Here is an 18,498-nt window from a genome sequence, read left to right as displayed (position 1 = left end):
TTTCATTCAACTCTCGTATTCTGAAATCAACTGCATCTTGGTATTTCCACTTTAATAATTTAAAGCATAGGCTTTCTAAACTCAGAACTTGGATTCAAATCTCTCCCCTGTTGGGACACCTGGGTGGCTCAGTCGGTTGGGCGTCCAACTTCAGCTCAGGTCATGTTCTCACAGTTCATGGGTTCAAGCCCCGTGTCGGGCTCTGTGCTGACAGCTCAGAGCCCGGAGCCTGCTTCGGATTCTGTGTCTCCCTCTCTCTGTGTCCCTCCCCTGCTCGTTCTTTGTCACTCTCTGTCTCTCAAAAATAAATAAACATTAAAAAAAATTTTTTTAATCTCTCCCCTGTCAGTTACCAGTGTAAATTCTCTAAGCCTCAATTTTGGGAACTGAAAGAAATGGAGAGTCCCTCTTTGGCAGGATTGTTGTCAGGATACAATGAGAGGAAAGATACCAAGCTTAGAGTCCTGTACCTCCACTGAATAAAGTGCCAGAAGGTGCTAAGAGCCGCCATTCCATCCTCTCTGATAGATAAAAGGTGCTTTGTGAGCACCCATCCCATTTGATTCTTATGACTACGCCTAATTAGGTGAGACAGAGAGTGGATATTAAATTTGTTTTCAGTTTAGGAGTATGTTTTCTGCTTCAAGAATGGGATGCCTGGTGAGATCCAACATAACATGCGTACATTTCTTAAGTGAGAAATTGAGAACTGTCATAGGTGTAGTTTAATGTGCTTTTGTTTTTTGAAGCTTCCGTTGCTTGTACCACTTTACACGATTCATGCCTTTTTCCCTTCTTTCACACTTTCTTTTTAAAAAAGCAACAGGGGCGCCTGGGTGGCGCAGTCGGTTGAGCGTCCGACTTCAGCCAGGTCACGATCTCGCGGTCCGTGAGTTCGAGCCCCGCGTCGGGCTCTGGGCTGATGGCTCAGAGCCTGGAGCCTGTTTCCGATTCTGTGTCTCCCTCTCTCTCTGCCCCTCCCCCGTTCATGCTCTGTCTCTCTCTGTCCCAAAAATAAATAAACGTTGAAAAAAAAAAAAAAAGCAACAGAACAGAACATTGACTCTCCAATATACCTGAACCCTAATACATTACATTGTATTCTTTTAGACATCATTTCATTTGTTTTTATTAAATAAGGAACAAGTGGATTTATAGAAACTGATGTTACTTCTAAAAAATCCTCAGTGAATTTCACCCTAATTAAAATGCTAGGCAATTTCCATAAACATTGGTCATAGAAAATTTTTCCAGAGTTATAAAATCATGGAAATTTGAAAAGAAAGAAAAAGGTGATTGTGTTTAACATCAGGTCTATAATTAGGAGGTCTATAACTAGGAGACCCCTGTCTGCCCACTGTTTCACCATGTCAATAAATACATGTCAGCTCTGAGTGTTTGACACTGTTCTAGGACCAATGACTAGGTCCTTACTGCAGACAGTATATCATTTTCAGAGGTGTTAGTATTGGGTTCGATTGCCAAGATAGTGAGTTAGATAGAAAGTCTGTGTAGTTATTGGATTGAACAACTTTCACAGGTACATAAAATTGAACACAGGTCCAGGCCCTAAAACGCCTAGGGTTAGTCTTCAAAGAAATTGGGCATTGGGACTTTTAAGATACTCTGATCCAAGGTTACTGAACAGTTGAATATGTTAGGTAAGAGTAACGGTTGCTTATCAACATTGATTTCTTCGGAGATGGAGGGTGAGTGCCACCAAGAATGCCTAATTCAACTGGTTGTTGGTGGTTGCCTGCAGGCAGAGTCTGGGTCCAGCAGAAAATAAAGTGCCCTGATAGATTAGTGATGCCCACCAGTGACCTGGGAGAGAGCAATGATGATATATATGCCGCATCATTACCTTCTACGAGCTTTTCTCCAAAGGATGCATAGGTAGGGCAAGGGACCACATTCGGGCGAAGCGTGGCAGATGCAGTGGATTGGGGAAACCACAGGAACAGCTGTGTTCATCCAGCTGTGAGAGATAATAGCAAATGGGCAAAAAGGAAGAGGAAATGAGTGGAGAAACACAGGAGCCATTTCAGATCTTCCTTGGGCTCATTGGCTCCAAACCACCAAGTGACTGTTGGGATTTTACAGAATCAGAGCAGTCTGGGCTGTTTTAATTGTCTGAATTTTGTGCTGTGGTGGTTGACAGGTTCTCCTTTAAAGATAATAAATGGCTCACAATTACTTTAGTTTAGAAAGTGCTCCTCTGCCCTGGGACACTGTAATAACCAGCCATGGAAAAGAAAAGGCCTGGGGATTTATGAGGTGTCCCAATTTACAACCATCTGGGAAAAATACAGCAGGACGTTGGTATAGCAGTGTGTTAACCAGAGTTAATCTATCATTGCTACTGTTATAAACCCTCTCTTTCCTTCTGCTTAAAACTATCACAGGGATTCATCCCTGGCCTTCACAAAGACACACCAGAAATCATTTTTTAAAAGCACGTAACTCAGAAATATAGTCTGGTTGACCTTCGCTTTACTGGACTGAGTGGGAAATTTTCCAGGTATGCAGGATTTTAAAATCCACTAGTGATAAAAAGATAAATGAGGTATAGTCTCTTCTTTCTGAAGGCTCAAGGTGTCCTACTGGGAGACCAGTAGTGAATGCATAATTTCAATACACTCTGAGAGGTGCCATTGTTGAAACAATAGGGTAAGAATAGAAACACATTTGTATGCACAAAAACCAGTGGTATGCTTAATAATCACTTTGTTTTCCCTGCCCCCAAATTATATTGTTAGCCCATACCTACAATAGAACTTATTAAAGTCCAACATTATTATTTATTTGCACACCTTCTTCCCCCTAAGAGGAAGTTTTGCAAGGTGGGCACTGGGTCTGGTTTTGTATTCCCAGCACTTCACCCCGAGTTTAGCCTGTATTAAGTGCCTAATAAATGTTAGCTGAGCAAGTACAGGATGCTTCTAAAGATTTTAATACCAGAAATTGACAATTCATTAGGTAAAATTTAGAAAGTAAAAATATATTTACTCCTAATATATTCTGTTGATGATTCAGAACACCCCTTCCCCATATATATCACAGAGTATAGACAATGGGTGCTGCTAAATTTTAAGTTCCCACTGTGTGGCCGTTTCCACTGCCCCATCTGTCTGCTGAGGAGCACCCACCAACACTTCATTTTGATGGCACTGTCCTCCCAGAGGGACTTGCTGAAGCAATAATTCTGGTTTCCCTGGGGTCCATCAGCCTTGCCTGATGGCAGAGCTGGTTTATAGGATCCAGACCTCGCTTTTCCCACTCTGTATCGCTTGTGGTCTTGCCTGAGCAGTCTGCTTATGAAAAGTTTATTGAATATCCCTTCCAGAGGGGCAGGCTGTCCCATTTCATTTGTCACTATTTAATAGTTTATGCGGAACATGCTGGGAAATCTCAACGTGCAGAACTTCTGGCCTCACCTCCATGTGAGACGGTAGACGTTTCATTTCTTTCCAAATGGCAACTAATTCCAGAGTAGTCTGAGGCTAATTTATCAGTGTCCACCAATACTCCCTTTCTCCATCTTCCTTTAGCCCTATTCAGTCACTCTACACATATTTATGAAACTGATCCTGGCACACAGAGATGAATTGAGTAAAATCCCACCATCCACAGAGGTTGAGACACTCTAAGGTAGATCAACACGTGAGCAGACGTTACCATTCACTCCTTTCCTTCACACCTTACATTACAATGAATGAGTGAAGAAGGAACAGTGAGTCCATCTCAGATTTATTGGTAAGAGCCCATAATGTTTAAAGGGCTACCTATGGATGCCATTTATCCATAAACAAGGACAGTTGAGAATTGCTCATCATTTAGCACTGTGTATTTTAGCCTCATGATTGTGTGACTTCAAAAAGGAAAACCCTTTGAGGCTCAGTTACTTTTTCAATGGAGTTCCTCCTCTGCTTTGGGGGACCTCTCCGAAGAGTCATTCCACAAGTGCTACCACCACCACTCTTAGCCATGGCTGCCGGAGCACAACACCTCAGTAGCAACTCCAGCTTGGGAGACTTTCCCACTGGGAAGATCATTCTTTGTAACTTTCAGAAGATTTGCCAAAGACTTTGCTTTCAACATCTATGCTTGACAAAGTATGGCTAACTTTAGTGATCAAGCAATAGTCAACCAATAGTAGTGTAAGTATTAAAAGAAAACTAACCATTTCCCCCAACCCTATTAGAAAAGAGTTTCTCAACTTTTGTAAGAAAACCAGCCCCATTTGTTTCTGCCTCTTTCCCCACGCATGGTCACATGTTTTGACTGACTGGTTTGACATGTTGTTTATTCAAAGCTGTAGATTAAATGTCACCCACTAATGTGATTTGCTCAGACTGCTTGCCTGAGGCTGACTCCATCAGACACTGGTGAAAATAGCTCCCTCTTGTCAACCAGGGCCTTCAATTAGCTGACCAGCAAGTCTGCCCTGATTACTATATTAATTTGGCTCCCTATTTTCAGTAGAGAAAGGAAGTTTGGTCATATCGCTATTTGCCTCTCAATTGCTGTCCCTTCAAGGGCAGGCTGCGGAGAGAAGGTAGTGATCCTAAACCTCACCTTTGTTTCTCCTCTTTTGAACTGGCTTCCTGCAGATGCTGAAGAAAGTGAGAAATGTGTTGCTTCTATATTCATTGTTCTTCAACAGACCCAGCACTAATTGATTTTAAGATGAATTCCTGGTTGAAAGATTTATTTTTTTACTGGCCATAAAGATACCTTAAGCCTTAAGTAAAATGCCTTCTCATGAGGAACAGGACAGCTGTTAGTGCCTTGTGTTTTAGTCTTTGGAATGTGAAATCGCCCAGTTAGCACCTGCACGGAACCATGGAGTCAGGCATTGTATAATGAGCTATTTGGGAGACTAACACCAAGGCCCTCAGAGTTCTCAATTTGGATTATGATCAGATTCTCAGGATGCTTGAAGCTGCCTGAACATCTCTCTGTCTCCTGCCATCCAATTCCTATTTTATTAGTGGCTAAAAATCAGAGGAAGCTCACAAAGCAAGGGAACAGTGCTGGGCAGCTAGCTTCCCTTTCTAACTGTTCCAGGGCCATCTTCTTTGCTCTCAGGGCATGTTTGAAAAGTCATCTTTCATACTGTATTTAATACTAGTTGTCCCTCAGGTTCCCCAGGCCTGTGTCAACACTACCGGCTGCAGGTTGCCTATCAGGTTGGCACGCAGGCTGCTGCCCTGTGTCTGGGAACATTGATGCTAACTGCTACCCAAGGAATTGTGGGCCCATTGGGAACATAGTGGTCGCCCTTGCTAAAGGGGTCCCTCAGCAGCACTTGATCCTGGTAGGCAGATGCCCACACCACAGTGGCTCTGGCTGCCTCAGTGATAAGCAGCCCAGGCATAGTGGTCTGGTTCCTGAGTAAACTTGGCCTCTCAAAGTATGCTCAGAGCCAGCATGGTCCCCTGACCCTGTCTCTGACTGTCCTAGATGAGAGCACTCATCCTGTTCACACTGTGGCTAATATCTGAAGACCAAGCCTTGGGGGAACTATAGGCAGTAGCAAGCCGAGGTCTTGGTTCCTCATCTGTAAGTTGCATTGGGCATGTGAAGGAGGGAAGAGGTCTGTCCCTTCTCTCTTTCCCCTGGAAGGGCAGCAGTCATCACTCCTTCCTGTCTTCTTGTGCCTCCTCATTTAGACCAGTAGATCTCAAGCCCAGCCACACACTAGCATCCCCTGTGGGGCTTTGAAAAATATGCCCAGTGTCTGGAACCGATTCCAGACCAAACGAATCAGAATCTCTGGGGGTGAGGCCAGGCAAAAGTCTGCTTTAAATTCTATTTTAGAGTTAGAGTTGGGAATTGCTGATTTTTAAAGCTATTTATTTCTTTTAATCACTTGATGGGTCCATTCGTAATAAATAGGTAGACATTTTCTCAGTTACTACTATGTGAGTGGATTGTGCAGACCCTGGATATGCATTAGTTAATGAAGGACACTGTTCATGATGTTACATCGTATGATCCCATGATGGGAGAATGGGGGAACGAGCACCGACATGAGGGAAGGGCAGCAGGTCAGAGAAGGATTTTGTAGACTTGAAGAATGAGCAGGTATTAGGAGGATTTTAGTCACAGGTGAAAGGAAGAACACAAATGAGGGCACAGGGGTGAAGTTCAAGGCACTGAAAGGATCTCAGTGTGACTAGATCATGGGGTGTGAGCGGTGAAGCCAAGGAGGAGGCATCAGCTAGAGCGGGAGTTGGAAGGCAACCACGTGTGCCCACATGGCCACAAGCAGTGCTGAACCACTGTAGGTTCTAAGCAGGTAAATGATATGATCAGACTTGCATTTTGGAAACAATCTAGCCTCTGTGGGCAGGGTCTGAAGGGGACAGAGATAAAATCAGAGGCTTTTGGGTAAATCAGGACAGGTAATGATGGGCGAGAGGCCCAAGGAGGAGTTAGTGAAAATGACAAGGAGTAGACCAAAGGAACAGGTATTCAAGAAGCAAGTCGACAGCATAACACCCTTAAAAGTGTAATCCTCAGAGCCAAATTCTCAACTTCCAAGCCCAGGTAGTTCCATTATTTTGATCATTGCTGCATAGTTTTCCATCACTCACCAAAGACATAATGCAAGTCAGAGTTGCATTTCGGTCACAAGTACAGATGGATGGCCCCCAAAGAGCAGGCCTTGGCTGTCAGGCAGTTTATACTCCAGGCTCTATCTTGAGAGGAGTCAAACCAGGGGAAGGTTTTGGTCTGCAGTGAACTGTCCTTTTTCTCAACTCTTGGGTACATATCTTGGCCTTTGATGTAATGCACAACAAGCCTAACCTGTGTGGGGTTCAGAAATTCTATCTTAGGGAAGAAGAGTTACAGTGACCTCACTCCTCACATCACACATAGCACTGGCCTTCAGCTCTGAATGAAGTCATCATCAGCCCCTGAGACAGATATCCTAGGAGTTGAGAGCTCAGAGGACTGTTAGAGACCCACTGGAGAAACAGAGACAGCAAGGGAGAAGCTAAGCTAAATGACTTGCTGATTCTCATTATGACTGCCTGCCAAGATTCAGCCATGTCCATTGTGAAATGCGAAGGAGATTTTTTGCATTTATTATTACATTTGATTCATGAATAAGATGTTTCAAATTCATCTTGCATAATTGAGGACACATGATGAAATCAAGAGGGGCTGGAGGTTGCACACCAGCTAAGCTGATCCTCTGTGATTTCAGAACAGTTTCTGGCCATTTACATTAAGCCTGACTCCACAGGGCCCTTCATTAGGGGACTGCATTGGTCAAACCTCAGCAGGACATGTGGCAGGATGGAGCAAGGACAGGAAAAAGTATCTTCGAGGCCCTGAAACCATTCAGGGGGACAATTGAGAACACTGTTTTCAAGAAAACAAAAACTTAAATATTGGAATGAGTTCTGTTCAGTGCAACTTAAATATAATCTTGAACTGCCCTCCATGCATTCTAAACACCCTGTGTCATCATGAAGGGGTCTTCATACCGCAAGGACTATTTTATTTTTTGGATGAGCTGTCTTGAGGACTAAGATTCACAGGAAACCTCCTAATGATGGGGATAGTGTTTAGGAATCAATGCTCAGCATCTCCTAATCCTGACTAAAGTTGGTCACCTCCACTTTCTAGATAAGGAAACAGGTTCAGAGAAGCTGAGTGATTCATTCACCTAGCTCAGCATATCATGGAGCCAGACTTTGAAATGAGCATGGCCTATCTGTAAAGCCAGGTGTTTTTCCTCTATACCAGGGGTTGCCAAATTGCTGCCTACAGACCAAATCTAGCTCACCACCTGTTTTTTAAATCAGGTGTTATTGGAACAGAGCCACACTCATTTATTTACTTCTTGTCTGCAGCCAGTTTCACACTGCCAAGGCAGAGCTAAGTAGTTGCAGCAGACACAATATGGCCCTTACCAGAAATTTGCCAACCTCTGCTCTGTGCCCATACTGCCCCAGAATAAATACAGAAAACCTAAATGCTTCTCCTTGGGCCCAGAAAGCATTTTTAATTTTTCTCTCCCCTTCATTTAATACATTTGAGACCATTCAGCAAAAAGTCTCATTTGCGTGGACTAGCCTAGGCAGTCCACTCCCCAGCCGTGGCAAAACTACAAAGTAAAACCATTTTTAGTTTCCAGAAGGTGTCCTAATTTTAAAGACCTCTAGGGGGCTAGAGTGGGGGGGGGGGGCGGGGGGGGATTGAAAGCCTGCATCTAGGTCAATATTTGTCCCTGCCTAGAATGTCATCAGTTTTTACCCTAACTTCTAGCACTTTTTCTGGGCAAGGCCTCTTCTCCCCACATCCTAAACTTGGATATTAGCCCTTCAAAGTGATCCCTGGTCTCTGGGAAGTTATTCTGCCTGTATATGAGCAGTGAGACCCCTCTCCAGGCAGAATCCTTGCAATTTTTTGGTCCTTATGAGTCTTCAGTCATTTTGTTTTGTGTAAGGAACATTCTTAGGAAGAAAAATGGTCCAGTCCTAAAGCCTGGTAATGACAGTTCTCCCACATGACTCATTTTTAAGCTGGACTGTGTTGACATCTGTCTTCTCTGAGACAGCCTTTTCTCTTCATTATGAAGATAAATCCATGTAATGGGTCACTACTGATTGGGTAGATTGTACATTTTTGTAAGTGCTGACTCCCTCCTTTAGTGATAATGCCCAATAGTGGCTTTTCTAGAAACTCTCTACTCTTCACAGACCAACCTTTTCCAACTCAGCCTGGGAAAGGAAGCCCAAAACAATCTCTCAAACCCTAAGACAGCATTTCAAAGCCAAGGACTTTACTTTTTAGACTTTGTAAAAGTGCACTTTGAAAACCATGTTAACAGTCTTATAACTGTGTTAAGGATGTATTTGTTTAATTCTACAGATAAAACGTGGGAGCCTAAGAATCTTTGGCATTAAACATGTCAACCATTATTACAGTCTGCAAGATACCGTGTTAAGTACTAGGGACCACAATACAAATAAGGAACAGTACCTGCCCTCTAGGGATTTACAATCTAGTTGGAGAAAGGTACACCAGTAACTGACTTATCTCCTTTAATGGGATATGGCACAAATTGCCATTGATGCCACACTGAAGGCTGAGAGGTAGGGCTAAATGTTTGCTGAGACCAAGCTTCTTACATTTAGTGAGTGCTGGAATCATTTGGAGGAGCTATTGAGAAACCCTGATTGCAGGGTGCTACTCCTTGAGTTTCTGATTCAGTAGATCTGGGGTAAGTCTGAGAAGTTGCATTTCCAGCAAGTTCCCAAATGATACAGATGTGGTCTCGGAACACTCTTTCAAGGATATTTTATTGTAGGAGAAACCTCTGATATAAGTCATTTCATTCTCAGAAGGCAAGGGAGCATGACATCATATTTGTTGTGTGTCTAATATGTTCTATTTGTTGTATTGAAATAATATCTTATTTCGATTTCACAATAACCCTATGAACTCTGAACTATTATTTCCACTTTATAGTGAGCAGACTAAGGCTTGGGAAGGGAAACTCATGTATGGTCCAAGGTACCATAAATGGTATGAGGCTTTATCTAAAGAACAACACCTTGACAAATTCTAAATGATTAGTATTTATGGTTTACAAATGAGAAAACTGAGTCTGGGAGAGATAGACTGTCTTGGAAAAAGTCACGGCCTGGCTTCACAGTTGTGTATTATGAGAAGTAAGGGAGATGATTCCTTTTCAGAAATACCAAATAAAAGCTGTGCTATCTAATTAACAATAGGTTTACAATCTATTGGAAATATGTATGAACCAACCCCCCCCAACAATGGAGTCTCAAATCTTTAGACACTTCACTTCCTGTTTCTTCTTCCCCTCTCCATTTCGTGGGCTTATTTTTGTGGGCTTTGCAACGAGCATGAGGGAAGGACTGAAAGTCTCTGTCCCTGAAAGTCACCTCAGGGAATATACACTTGTTTCAGTCAGACTATTTTTGGTCTTACATGGGCATAGACAATATCCGGGTAAGGCTATAACCTCTAGTACTCAGCCAATGAGGAGCCAAGGGAGGGACTTGCATGCTAGGAGATAAATTGTCTGCTGTAATTGTCCTGAGTGTGCATGTCTGTCAGTCCCCCATTTTTGCAAGAATGTTGATTAAAGCCTCGCTTCACTGTGCTCTGAGTCTCCGTGTCCCTCCTTTGATTGGGTCTGTGGGCTTATTTCTAACATGTATGTTGGGCCCTAAAGGCTGAGAAGCCATCCTGCAACCAGTAGCATCCACTTGCTGAAAGCTGTAATATGGACTCCAAAAGCATATTTTGTCTAATGTCTGACCCATGCACTCCCTCCCTCCAGCCTTTGCTCTTGCTGGTACCTCTTCCTGGACTTCCTGCCCCTCTTCTTCCCTCAGTAACTCCCATCCATCCTTTAAGTCTTACCCACAGTTATGTCTTGGCCTTGCAGACTTTCTGACTTCCTTCCTCACCCCAGTGGCAACAGGGATAATGGCTCTTTAGTAATGTTTCCCCAGACCTCTCTCCAAGCAGAATCTCTCCCAATTTTTGTATGCGTCCCAACATATTTTATAGTATTGAATTTTATCACACAGCCCCCAAATCCCCTGGTGACTTATCATTAATTATAGGAAAAAAATCCAAATTTTTCATCTTAACCAACAAAACCACCCACTGTCTGGCCCAGCCTGACTTTCAGGCTTACCTCACAGCCCTAACTCACTTTTTCAACTAAATGAAGCCACCATACACTCCTCCCCACCCAGGGATGTCTTCTACTCTCTCCAAGCATTGGCTCATGCTGTTTCTTCCACCATTAATGGTAGCTCCTTCTCTGCTTCTCATCATGTCCACATCTGGTCTCTCCGCAAGCCCCAGCCAAAGTCCTGGTGCTGTGCTGTCAGCCCGTCAGCACTTGAGAGGGACCAAGTATTTGAGGAATGAATGTCTTGCCCTCACTTCACTGTGACATTACTTCCTCCCTTGGAGGAGGCAAGTATGTACATGTCTTATCCACTTTCCCAGACTGGGTGCTCATTCGACACAAGTCTTCAGATGTCTCACTTACGGTACCTTGCACATTGTTGGTGCTTGAAAAACAGTTGTTGAATGAACAGATGAATAATGCTGGATGAAGATTGTGGGTATAAAGGTGTGGTCAAATTGGTGATTAGACTAGGAGCACAGGGAGGCTCAGGAGATCTGGGAATAAAGCACAGGAGTGCATTTCAATGTACAACAGGAGCACAGTTAGATTACCAGCATGTTTGATTCTAGTTAGGGTTCCCCAGCCCTTAACACCATTAACCCAACCTTCCAAGGAGCCCAAAGGTTTTCTCCATTTGAGGTACATGTGTCTTATGGAACTGCCACTGCTTTTGTAACATGTGACATTATCACAGAGAACATGTGCCGGAAAAATTCCAGAAACACACCACAGGCACAGTTTGACCTTGATGAAATAATCGGTCAATAGCAGTAAGTGAATGCAGATTCTAAAAGCATGTTTTGTTTGCTGTCTGTGGCAAAGCATATTCTGTAATTAAGAAGTTTTAAGTTCATTGATTTGCTAATGCCTCTGCTACACCATCTGTGGGTTTTCCAAACAATGATAAAAAGTTTGATATTTTCCGAAGAAGACAGAGTCAAACGTGGTGGTTGTGAATGTCTTGATTTAAATTGCACACATAGAGCATTCATGGAGACTTAACATTATTAATTGTAGCCTTTGTGGAAAGTATTTTGCAAAGGAATAGAGAAATATTCGATTTACTTAACTATTTTGTCTCTTTAAAAAAATCAATGACATTTTTCACTGGGGTCATTTTCCTTGGCACACAGAGTGACCATAGAACTTCTCAGGGCTGGTGCCAAGCAAAACTGTGAAGTAAATCAGGGAAAGCCAGTCTTTGTCTTCCCTAACCTCTGTTCTATGCTATATACATACCAACCACTTGCACCCCTTTTCCTGGAGCCAGGTGCCCCTTGGCTTATCCTTATCTTTTTTCTTATCCTATCAGCCTACTCTTAGGAAATGGTATGTGTTTTCTTTTAAACTGAAGCATAAGTGATTGTTGGGAATTTAAAAGATTGTACCACTTATGGATTCTTACATCTAGCAAAAGATCAAAGTCTTAAGCTAGAGGAATTGAAACTCTTAACAGTAGATTTTAAGCATAAGATTGAAGTAGGAGCTGAACAATTTCCCAGACCACCATAAGGGATTATCATCATTTCCATGCAAAGGTACAACCATGTGCATATAAATGAGGATGATTTTTAAAACGTATTTCTTATTAAAGCACCTTTGTTGTTTCTATCCAGCTTCCTTCTCCTACTTTTCCCCAGTCTGGGCAACCTCCAACCCATAAGCTGGTATTCCTCTTTGACTTCATTATATGTATTCATTGAGATCTTAAGTTGTAAGTGACAAGAATTCCATTCAAATGGGGAAAAAAAAGGTTGATGTAACAAAACCAGCAAATGTCAGGATTGAATTAACATTATGGTTGAATAGAATTTAACCATTAGCACATTCTCTCTCTCTCTCTCTCTCTCTCTCTCTCTCTCACACACACACACACACACACACACACCTTTCTTCTGTCTAATTTGAACGAAATCAGTCTTAATATCTCCCACTCTTCCTGCATGTTAAGGGACAGTGTTGCAGTTGTCAACTTTAGGAGAAAAGAGCATGCTTCAGTTCTGCTTCACATCAAGTCAGAAGTCTGGCAAGGATGCTGATTGGTCAATTGAGGTCACATGACCACTTAGTAGTGTAATCATTGTGTCTAATCATATGTGGTCTGGTGACTGTCATCTCTGTGACAGCCTCTTAAGAAATGCAAAAAGTAGGAGAATTCCTTATCTATAAAATTAGGGAAGTGGAGATGTCTCTAAAACTTCCCCAGCTTTAACCTGATTCTATTTAAAAACTGCTTCTTCACTTTTGGTATTCTAATGCTCTTAGTCTCTCTTACATGTCCTCTACCTCCCATATGAGGATCAAATAACATTGGGAGATGATAATTATCTCCTTGGTTTGACTCTGAGTTTCTCTAAATGGGGAAGGGGACAGACAGCTCCTGTGATGCCCCTCTCGTGAAACAGCAAACTGTTATAGTTCAACCTTGACCAAATTTAACCACCATTTATGCCACATAATATAAGATGGTCACAATTTTCAAAATTTGTCAAGCATCCCAAATTTAGCATTTTTCTTGAGTAAAAAAAGCAGCAGATCAGGTGGAAGGTCAACTGGAAATTTTCCTTTATGCCATTATGCTGGGGGCATGAAACGATGCTTATGTAACTGGCTCCAATTCAGATGCAGCCCAGGCTCAAAGGGGTTAATTAGGTGTCATGTTCAGGTTATTCATCTCTTCCCACAGCATTGAACACCCACTCTTCCTGAAAAACCCATATAATGTCTGCTCTGAAATGCCTCCCTGTCTGCCACCAGAGACCACCAGTCTGTCTTCTCTATCACATCCACACTTCTATTGTAACAATTATTGCCTGTGTCCAATGTCTAGCTCTTATTACACTGTTGGTTCACAGAAGGCAAGGGCCATACCTTATTCATCTTTGAATTCCTAGTGCCTCACCCAGTATAGACACATGATAAGTATTCAGGGATGTTTGTTGTATTGACTTTGTAAGTAATGCTTCTCAAGCAACTTTGTAATAATTGCTTCAAATCAATATCGTCTGCTTTGTGGTAAGCTGGTAACCAGTGGAGTTAGACTGCATGACCCAGCCATGGTCCTAGAAACTCCCATGAATCAGAGTCCAAAAGGATGAGAATAAACTGAGGGTTGATGGGGAGTGGGAGGGAAGGGTGGGTGGGTGATGGGCATTGAGGAGGGCACTTGTTGGGATGAGCACTGGGTGTTGTATGGAAACCAATTTGACAATAAATTTCATATTAAAAAGAAAAAAAGGACAGTTGCCTTCATGTCTTTAAACCACTGCTGTTACCAGCAACCACCCCTCCCCTTCATAGGGCATCTGTGGCACACAGGGCCTCTGTGGTGCCTACTGGATAAAGCAGATTCATGAGTACATGACAGAGATCTGTCATCCTCCAAGTTTTCTTCTATAGTTTCCTGAAATTTCCTGCCATTTTGTGATAAGACACTACCTCCCAGAAAGGCCTCCTGAAAATGCAAATATGTTACCTAATGGAGGTTCTTCTCATTGTGAACTTGGGTTCCTAAATGTCAGAAGCATATAAGGAAAAGTGAGGTTTGATATCACTTGAAAAATAGATAGATTTGTTTTTATTCCTGTCACCTATGACTCATCTTCTCTTCAGTTCAGCCATTTTCAATTGACTAAAGGAAAATATGCCTGACCTGGGATCCCTGGAACATGGGGGCACTGAAAACAGTGGGTCAGCAGATGAGTAAAGAGTAAGGACACCTGGCATACCTGAGGTAGGGGACTCATGTCATTGGGGTCACCTGACTTCTACTGGGAAGCCCCCAGGTTTTCCTGAAGGCCAGTTTAGTTCCACTATCAAGGAGGATATGCTACCTCCCAGTGTCCTCTAGACCCCTGCAGGTCACTGAACGGGTCCTTATGTGGACAAGGACAGCTATAAGAGAGACATATATTTGGAGAAAGAAACCTGAGCAGATTGCTTAGCAACCCACACCATCAAAAAGCTCAGCAAGTACAAGGAGCTGTTAAGTGTTTAGAGGACATTTTAGCTGCATAGTATTTTCTAAGGCGGAGAGATTCTCCCATCACCTAGCACTCAGGCACATTTGGAAGTTCAGGTTTGCCACAATCTTTTCCATGCTGTAAAACTGTTACCTCTATTACAATAAAACTTCATGAAAATGTCATCTTGGTGTAGGACTAGTCAGTGAGCAATTACCAAGTACTTATCATGCATCACTTATTCAACAAAGAACTGATTAGAAGCCATAAGGAATATACTGGGATCACATTCATAGTGATGAAGGCACACACATGGCACCCCAGGGCTGTTCACCATCAAGTGCCTGCTGTATGCACCATACTGGACTGCTTGGTGCCATTGAACTCAACTAGATATGTGTAGCCTTGGATAAGTCCTCCATCATTCAGTCTCAGTTTCTTCATCTTTAAAGGAGTGGTAATAACACCTATTCTGCTGGATTGGAAGGAAGATTAAATGAGATGATGAATAAAAAATGTGCCTGGCACAAAATCTAGCATATAATTGAGTTGCATTTGTGATTTTTTTCGTATTTTTAGGTTACCCATTGACCCCAAGGATGGTGGCATGATTGGCAGTGTAGTAGAGTGTTCACACTGTAGGGTTCAAATCCCAACTCATCCACCACCACCCAGTCAGAGGATTTTGAACTGGTTACTTAATATTTCAAAGCCTCAGTTTCTTTATATTTAAGTAGAATGATGATCACATCTAACTCATAAATTTGAGTGGATTAAGAGAGAGAACATATATAATGCACCAGCATAGTATCTGGCACATAGTAACTACCTTGTCAATGGTAACAATTGTTTTCATTTGCAGTAGAGGATAAAAAAAGAAGCAGGGAGATTACTGCAAGTGTCTTGGATGCCTCTGTGTTCTCTAGTCTTTCCCTGCTTTATAAATTCTGATGAAGATGAATCCACATTAATGGAGGCAATGTTTAATTGCCTCCTTGTGGGCTGGATAGCACATTACCATATTCTTTTTTCTTGAGGCTTCCAGTGGGATGTGTCTGTTCTATTTAATAGACTTCTTTTTTTTTTTTTTTTTTGTGCCTGGCTCAAGAAGGCATGTGTGCATTTTCAAATCCCTCATTTGTATGAACACTCAGGCCTTAACTACATGGGGAAAGCATTCTGAGAGGGGCGAGTGTGGGTATCGTTTCACGTTCATTTGAACTGGTACCAACCAAACTTCCACAGTTGATTGTGTCTCAGTGATATTCTTCCAGAAAAAATAACGGTAATGCAGAGTCCTCACTGCCGCGTGGACTTCTTTTGCTTTTCAAGGTTGCATTGTCTGTGGTGTTGGCTTCAGCACAGACATGTAATATATCGAGCAAATGGACCACTCCTCCCGGCCAGGCCTCTCATCCCCAACCCCAAGTTAGTCCATCCGTCTCCTTCCTTGTGGTTCCACAGGTACAAGACAAAGTTGAAGATGTACATCATGGTAGTCTACTCTTTGGAAAAGCACTCTCAAGGTTTGGGCAGAGAGTGCAAGTCAAGGGAGGCAGGGAGGTAGGGAGCCATTATCTCTGGAAGATTTTTTCCAATGGGCAAGGACGGCCCCCAGGAAAATTATGGTCTTCCTTTCATCTACAGGTAATGCAGGTGGTGAAGGAGCAGGTTATGAGAGCTCTCACAACCAAGCCTAGCTCCCTGGATCAGTTCAAGTGCAAACTGCAGAACCTGAGCTACACCGAGATCCTGAAAATCCGCCAGTCTGAGAGGATGAACCAGGAAGATTTCCAGTCTCGCCCGATTTTGTAAGTAACCGCTGTCCTCTGTCTCCTCGCAGGCTCTGCCCCAACACTTCTGGTCTGAAGGCCTGTCGTGGGCTGTGTCGTGAGATCCTTACAGAAGGCCAACAAAAGACACTCCAGGCAATGTCAGTTGGGTTCCTCAAGTCTCAGCAGCTCCCTGAGGAAGGAAGGCTGGGCAGGGCCGGCTGAGGGGAAGGCGGGCACAGTGTTGGCAGCAGGACCAAAACCAGGAAGTGGCCTGGTGACTGACGAGTCCTCTGAGAATTCATAGTCGAAAAGTGGGGGGGACCTTTCCTAACACCCGGGACAAAATTTTTTTGCCTGTGTAGCTATTCTCGGTAGGTCCCTTTGATTGACAAGAGCAAGGGCCGCTGATCATCCGGGCAATATGAACACTGAAGTCCTGGGTGGAAGAGACAGATTGAGAGGAAGAGAGAGATCCACTTCTCCCTGCCCCCTCAGCTTTGCCTCGTGGCAGAGCATCGTGCATCACCTGCTTGCCCATCAGCCTGCAGGCCTGAGAAGGAGAGGAAGCAGGCCCTCTCGTTATAGGACTTTGCAGCATCAGTTGCTGTTTCACATACCTCTATCTTGGGGATGCTCTGCACCTCCAACACAGAGACTGTTTTGTTTCGGGGATTTTTTTTTTTTTTGATTCATCTTTTCTTAGAACTGGCCTATTGATCTTCCCTTGTCTTTTTCTAAGAGTCAGGTCAGTTTTGTTACCCTTATAATTTATACAGAAGCAAACAGGAGAAAAGGCAGGGAGTGGTAAGGAAAGTGATATTTATTCTCATTCTTCCTGCAGAAGACTGGACACAGCTTCTTCTGAACTTTTGGTGAAGCAAACCTACAGTATAGGTGTCACTTTGACATTAACCCTCTTGGTCTCTGTCTCTTATCCTTTTTCTTTCTACCCCTCTTTCTGTCTTTTAAATATTTGGCCTTTTTAGTGCTTGGCAGTTTGCAAAGCAGCCCCTCCCGCTATTTCATTTCCTCACATCCATATGAAGTAGGTAGATCTTACTCCCATTCAAGGAGCAGGTATAGACCAGAGAGGTGAGGAGCCAGGACTTGAACTCCAGCCCACTGATCCCTCAACCAATGCTCTGTCCACCCCATCAGAGCTCCTTTGCAAAGTGCAAGACTAAGATGAGGTTTAAGAAAGTTCACAGGTCACGGTGCCTGGGTGGCTCAGTTGGTTGAGTGTCTGACTTCAGCTCAGGTCATAATCTTGTGGTCTATGAGTTCACGCCCCCTGTGCTGACAGCTCAAAGCCTGGAACCTGCTTCAGATTCTGTGTCCCCCTCTCTCTCTGCCCCTCCCCCACTCACACTCTGTCTCTGCCTCTCAAAAATGAACAAACATTTAAAAATTTTTTAAGAAAAAGAAAGTTCACAGGTCTGAAAAGACAATAGCCAAGCTGTCTACTATGTGTTTATTTTCAGGCCCTAAGAAGCACGCTTAGAGGCTGTGGAGCAGAACTGCAGATGTTAGTGAGGGTGACGTTAGGTGCAAGGGAGAGAAGTGCTTCCTGAGGGTCTTTGGCTCGCATCGTGAGACTTGAATCACACCTGCATTGAGCACCAGCCAGCTGTGCAGCAGGCATTGCCAGGGCTTTGCCACTGGTCCTCAGCCAGAGGGTCCAGCTAGTCTTACCAGAAAGAAAGCCCCTCACATAAGTGATTGACCCCTCAGAGACACAGTTTCTTATTTGCAGAGGGGGACAATTCTGCCTCACCCCATCCCAGGGCCTACAGTCCTGAAATGTTGGATTTCATAAGGTTTGTTTCAGCAGATGTGTAAACATGAGGAAACTTATTTTTTGACACCAATTCTTGAAGCCTAAAGGGAGACTTTAAGAGACCACTTCAGTTGAGGCCGAGGGATTCCAATTAATGTTTGACCATGACTTTATTCTAAGTAGAAATGTTAACCGCATGTGAAGTGTGAATCCCTTGCACCTGTTTTTGGCTTCATATCTTTATCTCCTGAGGCTCTGCCCATGACATTCTGAAGTATTCTCTTG

General features: G+C 43.2%; 1 protein-coding gene across 13 annotated transcripts in view; it reads left to right on the top strand.

The window, feature by feature from the left end:
• Positions 1-18,498, top strand: part of ELMO1 (engulfment and cell motility 1) — a 734,972-nt gene that overhangs the window by 673,364 nt on the left and 43,110 nt on the right. For all 13 annotated transcript variants that reach the window (XR_006716458.1, XM_045495324.1, XM_045495323.1 and 10 more), the window contains one exon: positions 16,309-16,472. Coding sequence is in view for 12 of the 13 variants with exons in the window: in XM_045495324.1 (XP_045351280.1) it covers positions 16,309-16,472 (164 nt within the window). In the remaining variant the exon portion in view is untranslated. The remainder of the gene's footprint in view (positions 1-16,308; positions 16,473-18,498) is intronic.

The sequence above is a fragment of the Leopardus geoffroyi genome, chromosome A2, assembly GCF_018350155.1.
Source record: "Leopardus geoffroyi isolate Oge1 chromosome A2, O.geoffroyi_Oge1_pat1.0, whole genome shotgun sequence".
Taxonomy (NCBI): domain Eukaryota; kingdom Metazoa; phylum Chordata; class Mammalia; order Carnivora; family Felidae; genus Leopardus; species Leopardus geoffroyi.
The sequence above is the reverse complement of the archived record's forward strand: the minus strand, read 5'-3'. Positions and strand labels throughout refer to the sequence as shown.